Source organism: Nicotiana sylvestris, chromosome 1, assembly GCF_000393655.2.
Source record: "Nicotiana sylvestris chromosome 1, ASM39365v2, whole genome shotgun sequence".
Lineage (NCBI taxonomy): Eukaryota > Viridiplantae > Streptophyta > Magnoliopsida > Solanales > Solanaceae > Nicotiana > Nicotiana sylvestris.
Genome location: NC_091057.1, coordinates 49,465,791 through 49,473,719, shown reverse-complemented (window position 1 = coordinate 49,473,719; position 7,929 = coordinate 49,465,791). Strand labels below are relative to the sequence as shown.

At 34.3% G+C, this 7,929-nt stretch overlaps 1 protein-coding gene across 1 annotated transcript; it reads left to right on the top strand.

Moving 5' to 3' along the window:
- The first annotated feature begins 2,665 nt into the window (after positions 1–2,665).
- LOC104215584 (probable serine/threonine-protein kinase At1g54610) lies at positions 2,666–7,796 on the top strand. Its single transcript, XM_009765425.2, has 7 exons — positions 2,666–3,444; positions 3,551–3,835; positions 3,934–4,251; positions 5,350–5,577; positions 5,829–5,929; positions 6,289–6,406; positions 7,252–7,796. Exons 1-7 carry the CDS (start codon positions 3,031–3,033, stop codon positions 7,531–7,533), a joined length of 1,746 nt encoding a protein of 581 aa, XP_009763727.1. The 5' UTR covers positions 2,666–3,030; the 3' UTR covers positions 7,534–7,796.
- Positions 7,797–7,929: the final 133 nt, after the last annotated feature.

Sequence of the window (7,929 nt, the reverse complement as noted above, 5' to 3'; positions counted from 1 at the left end):
TTATCACATAAATTTACTTGTAATTATCTTATAAATGATATAATTGAGTAAATATTTTTTACACGAATCAACGTACAATTAAACTTTACTCTAGGTATGCTTATTTGCTTCGTTACATTTTGGCATTGAAAGTGATTAAGGAGCTATACACAGTAACTTCGATTACAGTCTACAGATCATGCTAAACAATCACTTTTATCAAATATTATTGAAGTATAAAAGAAGAAAATTGTAATGATTATGTTCGAATATGCTAGTTGTCTTTAGGTTTCTTAGCGTAGTTTAATAAGCATCTATTAAACTAACTTTTCATTGCAAGAAAAAAAAATACTAAACTTTACAACAAAATAATAGTATGACCAATATAATTCTTGTATATCTTTTATTATCTAAAAAATCATAAATAAAATAAGTATACAGCAATCAAAACCAACTTCCAATTTTTGACACAGAAACTTTGTACAGTGTAGCTCTCAGACATACGGTTATAAAAATAAATACAACACAAGTCAAAAGGAAAAAAGTATAAGTAAATAGAAAAATAATTAATCAAGATAAATTGGAGAATGATGTTTGATCAAACATAGAGTATCTCATCATACATATAATATCTCGCGGACCAACCCGAATAAAACTAATTGTAAAATATTGATTAACAAACTCTAATTAAATAAAGAAATTTAATCTTTCTATATTAAAGGGGAAAATAGGAAAGAAAGTCACATTCTATGAATTTTACTCCGTTTATATTGTTCAAAGCATTCTTTTTAAGTTTTAATAACTCTCTGTCAACTGACAAATATACGCTTTCTGAAAAAATAGATTCTTTCTTTCAATTTCACGTTTTTCCATTATACAACAAATAAAAGGAAAAAAAAAAAGAAGAAGAGAGAACTTAGGAGAAAAAGAAAAGGAGAGGTGCTTTTTTGACCTGCAGCCACCAAAGACCAGAAAAAAGTTCAGTAGCTGAGCTCATCTCTTCTTTTCCTTTGCTTCTAGTTATCTTCCTCAGTAAGGGAATTATAAATTCTAATATCAAAACTATTAACAGTGATTAATAATACTATTTTGATTTTCACATGCAGTATCCAATATACAACAACCGTTTTGGGCCCCGACTAATTCATATGGACAAACACTCGCAATCTGAATTAGTGGAGTATATAATCTCAGTGATATCATAATTATCCTCAATCTCAAACCAAAAACCTATAGTTAAGAGCGAAAGGATAATATTCATCTCACGGTAACCTTTGGTGGTAAGTATTTAATACTAACACCGTATATTATATTTAATAAGGGTATACAAAGGAAACCGACAAACCGCAGCAACCCGATAATCTGAATCAAATCGAGAAAAAAAAACCGACTATGATTTGGTTTGGTATTGGAAAAAAACCCGACCATAATTGATTTGGTTTGGTTTAACTAAAGAAAGTCTAACCGAAACCAAACCAACCCTACATTACATATATAAATTTTTTAGATATATTTAATATATAAATATACTTATTGTGATGTAATTTATAAATATTTCTTAAAAAACTTCATAATTTTATCTTTTAAGGTATTATTTCAAGGTTGAACTTAGAACTTTTGAATGTTCCAATAACTTTTATAGCCATTAATATTTGTAAATTAAATAATGCTAACAAAAGTCTAAACCAAAATCAAATCAATACTAATGGTAACAAAAGACATTCAATTCAATACTACGAACGGAAATGTATTGAATATCTATTTTTTGTTTTGCAATAATTTAAATAAAAATGCATAACCTATTTTTTTTTTCTTCTTTAACGTTTAGTCTTGTAATTAATACTCCCTTATTAGTCTACTTATTTTAGCATGACTTAATACTTTTAGATTATGTTTATTTTTATTATGTCTTTTTAATTAGCAATAATTATATTACATAATTTTATTGTCTTTATTGTTGAATATTTTAGGACAAGCCATGCCACATTTAATATTTTGTATTATTTTCTTGAAAAATACTTTATATAGTTGTATCTTATTAGGATTAAAGAAATATTTTGAGCACAAATTATATGTTTTGTTCTACGAAGATTTTACCGAAAAAAAATCCGAATAACCCGAGAAAAACCGAGATTGAAAAACCCGAGTTTTATTGGTTTGGTTTGGTCTTTAGATTTAATAACCCGACACAATTGGTTTGGTTTGATAATTATAAAATCCGAACCAACCTGACCTATATACACCCATAATATTTAATATAAACTAGAAAGTACTTAAATACTTAAATTAATGTATAACTTATAATAGTATTAGTTGTATTAAAAATGATAATGACAAACTGACTCAGCATAAAAAATATCAATTCATGTAGGCTTCAAACCAAATATCTCTGCTTGAATTTAAAAAAAAAGAAAGAAATATTTATTGCATATTTTCTTACGGTGGAAGTGTGGGACTATATTAGTTTGAAACTTTAATAAATGTGTGGATCTTCAATCCCACAAAAGAAGTGCAATAAAGCTTAGTTTACTGTGTTATGCATATTTGCCTTTTCTGTAGCTACATACAAACTCCATTTTTGACCGCCATAAATGGTGGGCTTAACTCCAAATCATTACTGCTTCTCCTTTCTTGGGCACTTAAGCTAGGGTTCTTCAATTAGCGTATCCCACTTTTTTACACATTTATCTAACAACCCCTTTTCCCTTAATCTTATTTTTATTTGCTGTTGTTCAAGATTTTTCCTTTTTTGGCTTGCATTCTCGAAAAGCTATTACTTCTGATATAGCTTGATTGATTTATATTTTTGCTTTCTTGAATCGCTCAAAAGTTCAAATCTTTAAGCTCAAACTTGTTCCATTTGATTGTTTTGCTCAAAAGTTCAAATCTTTAAGCTCAATCTTGCTCCATTTGATTATTCCGCATGTGAAGTTTACATTTTTTGAGCTTATTGCATGTGGGTTTATTTTTGTGTGGCGGGATTTGTGAGTATTTGAATGAGGAAAAAGGGTGTCCAGTGTGATGAGATATGAGGGTTAAGATTGTAGGAAAATGGGTTGTGTATTTGGGAAAGAGATTTCATCTTCTGAGACACCTAATGGGGAGGTTGTAGTTGGAAGTAGGAGAGAAAATGGGGTAGATAGAGATTTGGCTGCCCCATCTGGGAGGAGAGAGAAAGTTGGTACTGTAAATAAAGTGGATGCCGTAGGTGGCGGCGGAGGAGGTAGTGATGTTGGTGAAGTTGTGAATGGTAGGGATCAGAAGGATGAGAAGAAGGGTGAGAATGCAAGGCATAGGGGTGAGAGGAGAAGGTCTAAGCCTAATCCAAGGCTAAGCAACCCACCTAAGAATGTGCACGGCGAGCAAGTGGCGGCTGGATGGCCGTCATGGCTTTCTGATGTAGCTGGAGAGGCTATCAATGGTTGGATTCCGCGCAGGGCGGATGCATTTGAGAAGCTAGCTAAGGCAAGCAATTGTTAACCTCATTGGTTGAATTACTTGTTTTTGTTTTGTAGATTGATTAATATCTCATTCATTGTCATTTCTGTGTTGTATTTATTGTGCTATTTAGATTGGGCAAGGTACTTATAGCAATGTCTATAAAGCTAGAGATAATCTAACGGGGAACATCGTTGCACTGAAGAAGGTTAGATTTGATAATTTGGAGCCAGAGAGTGTGAGATTTATGGCAAGAGAGATCTTGATTTTGCGCCGCTTGGATCATCCAAATGTTATTACGTTGCAAGGATTGGTTACGTCAAGGATGTCTTGTAGTTTGTACCTCGTGTTTGATTATATGGATCATGATTTAGCTGGACTTGCTGCAAGCCCTGGAATCAAGTTCACAGAGGCTCAGGTTGGGGTTATATACTTGTATTAGTTGCTTGTTGAGTTTTTAGCTATAAGTGTTTGGCTTCCAAATTGTTTACATTATTTTTTGGTCAATATTTGTAGGTTAAATGTTACATGCATCAACTATTAGCAGGGCTCGAACACTGTCATAACCGTCTTGTGTTGCATCGCGATATAAAAGGATCAAATCTTCTTATTGACAGTGGGGGAGCACTCAAGATTGCTGATTTTGGGTTGGCTTCTTTCTTTGATCCCAATAAAAAGCAGCCCATGACTAGTCGTGTGGTTACTCTATGGTACAGACCACCAGAGCTTCTACTTGGAGCCACCGACTATGGTGTTGGTGTTGATCTTTGGAGTGCTGGTTGTATTTTAGCTGAGCTATTAGCTGGGAAACCCATTATGCCTGGTCGTACAGAGGTACAGTTTGTTGGTAAAAACAATCTGATAGTGTGACAGGTCTTGGGTGATACCAGAAAAAGGAATGCTGTTTTTGCCGTGCTTGTTGTTTGCATCAAATTATTTGCTTGCTTGTGCTTCTTTTGGTTAAAGAGAAGCTTTTTCCCTTCAACTATGGTACATTTGCTTATATGACTAATTTCTCTCCATTCGAAGTTCTCCTTACTACAAAAAGAAATCTTTATTTGTGGAAGATGTAGCTTTAATTAATTTAATAAAGATTTAGTGAACTGCTAAATAACTTTCTATAGCATGATAGGAAAGCGATGTAGAGATATGAAAGACTTTGGTTTCAGATTAGTTATATACAGGGGCGGATCTACCATGTAAAATATGGTTCACGTGAACCCGTGGTCCTCGGGTTAAAGTATAGATATGATGTATATAATTTGGCGAAAATAGATATATATACTTGATGGAACCCATGGTCAAAAGAGACTAAGTGGTGCACTAGTTTTGGTCTCTTATTTCCAATAGCCTAAGGTCAAGGGATCAAATCCCCTACCAACCTTTTTATTTAATTTTTTTTTTAAAAAACTAATAGTGCACCCATCCTCCGGAAATCCTAGATCCGCCTCTGGTTATATATTGCTGTTTTTAGTAGGTTCTCCCCTGTCACACAATGCTAAGCATAAGAAACCAAAGCAGTCAGAGCAGACCGCTCACATGGAAGTATGACACAATGTGCTTAGCTTCGAGTCCGATTGAGACATGGTTGCATACAGCTTAATCTGGGATAATAGCGCCTTGGGCTTAAACGTGTATGTGACTTTTTATCGGAAGGAGTGGCAGGACCACAAACCAAAGGACTAAAAGCCTGGGAAAAAAATTCTGAGCATTGCTCCAGCTTTAGCTTAAATGTCTTTGTTTTTTCCTCAATGTGCAAATCCTCCTTCCCACTGGACTGAGAGTGGTGGGAGGACCATGAACCAAAAAGTAACCCTGCCACTTATGATTGTTTTACAATCAGTATTATGTAACTATTGAGTAAATTTCCATGGACTGGATTTTAGCAATGAGCTTCATGATTTGATTAATTTAAACTTCCATAATATTCAGGTTGAACAGCTCCACAAGATCTTCAAGCTATGCGGATCTCCGTCAGAAGAATATTGGATAAAGTCAAGGCTTCCACATGCAACTATATTCAAGCCTCAGCAATCATACAGAAGATGTATAGCAGAAACTTTTAAAGATTTTCCGCCTTCATCGTTGCCATTGATTGAGACTCTTCTGGCCATTGATCCTGCTGAGCGTCAGACAGCTACAACTGCATTACAGAGTGCAGTAAGCTGTTCATATCCATTTTGTTACTTCATCACTTAACTGTTTAAGTGATGAAGTCTCTGTTTGTTTTAAAGTCTCCCGCTTTTGCTTTCACATGCTCTTGAGGAAACCTAAAGGATTGATTGACCTGTCTTAGTTACACAAGGATGGATGTGGAGCATTTGATGCCAGAGTTTTACACTTTTCTAAAATTTAGTTTCATAGAAACTTTTGATGGACTGTCAATATTTGTTCCGTTTATTCTTGTGCAGTTCTTTACTACCAAACCTTACGCCTGTGAACCTTCCAGCCTTCCCAAATATCCACCCAGCAAAGAAATGGATGCAAAACGGCGAGACGAAGAATCTCGAAGGTCTAGTTATCTAGATCCTTTTATATCCACTCTTAATATTTCACATTTGTATATTTAGATGTATTATTTTGTATAGAGAAGAAACCATTCTTGTCGAGATAGCTATTTGCTGTGTATACTTTTTTATATTTCATCAGTATTTCTTTAAAATTATTTTGTTTCATATGCAAATTCCCTTTTATAGTTGGGACCTGCTAATGGAACCAGTTACAAAAACATGAATCTGCCTTCTCAATTAGCATATTTTTGTGATATTAAGTAGGGGAACTTCATTTTCTTCTATCTGCTTCGTTTACCTGCAGAAGCAGTTTGTCATTTTCCTCCTAAAATGTTTACCTGAACTATTTGCTATGTAATAGACAAAGAGCTACTGGGAAAGCTAATGCTGATGGTGTAAGGAGAAATCGTCACCGTGATCGAGCAGTGAGGGCAATCCCTGCTCCTGAAGCCAATGCGGAGCTGCAAGTCAATATCGATGTATGTCATTTAAGAAGCTCATTTCAGCATTACCTTTATGTTCTAGTAATATTTTACTATCTAAGTCTTGTAAGATTGCATATGCATTTTGTGCATAATGTGAACCTGTTGGAGTAGTTCCAATGTGAAACTAATAAAGCAAAGATAATAAAATATAAAAATGGTCAAATATTCAAATTCAGTTAATTTCTGTCCCGGGGTTAAATAGTATGCCTCTGTGTCATGTCATGTTTCTAATATTTTACCGTCCAAGTGTTGTAAAATTGCATATGCATTTTATGCAAAATCTGGATCTGTCGTAGTAGTTCCAACGCAAAACATACGAAGTTGCTGTCTGCTACTGACATGATTGTCAAATCCGGCCTTGCTTTTCCCTAGTAGTTTCACATTTTATACACAATATTCCTCTGATTCCATTTTAATAAGCAAACAAATGTTTATTTTGGTGTTACAACATCTGCTAAATATACTCCCTCTGTTTCATTTTATGTGATAACATTTGGCGGTGCACAATTTTTAAAATGTTAATTTGACGTAGGTATTCTACATGCGACAAAGGAAGGATTATTAAAGTAGTAATTGAACAATGTTTGATAGAGAAAACACACATCGAAGTTTAAACTTGATTCTTTGATGAATATAAATTCTTGAAACTTTAGGAGTTGTAATAAATACTACTACTGGTGGAATGGGGATCATTTTTACATGTTGGAAAATAGAAATTGTCATATAAATTTGAAAGTCGGGAGGGCAATATAATTCCTTTTCCGTTCAATCCTTCAATTCATTTCTTTAGTGCATTCTGGCAAGGTTGTTACTAACTTTTTCTTAACTTGCTTAAACAGAGGCGGCGTCTAGTAACACAAGCAAACGCGAAGAGCAAGAGTGAAAAGTTTCCTCCCCCACACCAGGATGGAACATTAGGTTATACCTTGGGTTCTTCACATCACATTGATCCAGCCTATGAACCCTCAGAAGTTCCATTCACATCCATTAATTTCTCATATTCAAAAGAACCGATCCAAACGTGGTCCGGCCCATTGGTGGAACCTGCAACTGGTGCTCCAAGAAGAAAGACAAAGCCATCAAAGAAGGATTCTAACAAGAAAGGAAAAGAAAGCCTGTAAAGTCTATAATGAACGACGTGATTCTACAATGGTATACTTCAAGGAGCTGCAAAACTTACAGATTATTTGTCCTATACGTAAATCAAGAAGCTTCTCAACAGCATAGAGAGGTAAACAAGCATTTTTATCGTAGTATTCTCCTTTGTATTCTTTTGGATAATGAGAATCTTTTCATTATTGTACATGTAAATTTTGTTTCTTCATATTAGCAGACTCTGTTTAGATCAATGAAAATCATAATAAACATTAAACAATCTCAGAAATGTTCTATCCTCTTATATCTGCATGTTCTGCCCACATAGTACAACAACTGCAACTGACCTAGTCTAATCCCATAAGTGGGGTCTGGGACGGTAGTATGTACGCAGACCTTATTTCTACATGGTAAGGTAGAGA

Bases quoted from the DNA above. Each gene is read 5' to 3' on its own strand.
- LOC104215584 (XM_009765425.2), top strand. From the start codon at position 3,031: ATGGGTTGTGTATTTGGGAAAGAGATTTCATCTTCTGAGACACCTAAT. The intron at 5,930-6,288 runs GTCTAGTTATCT...GCTATGTAATAG, and splicing joins CGAGACGAAGAATCTCGAAG to ACAAAGAGCTACTGGGAAAG. The intron at 6,407-7,251 runs GTATGTCATTTA...TTGCTTAAACAG, and splicing joins AGCTGCAAGTCAATATCGAT to AGGCGGCGTCTAGTAACACA.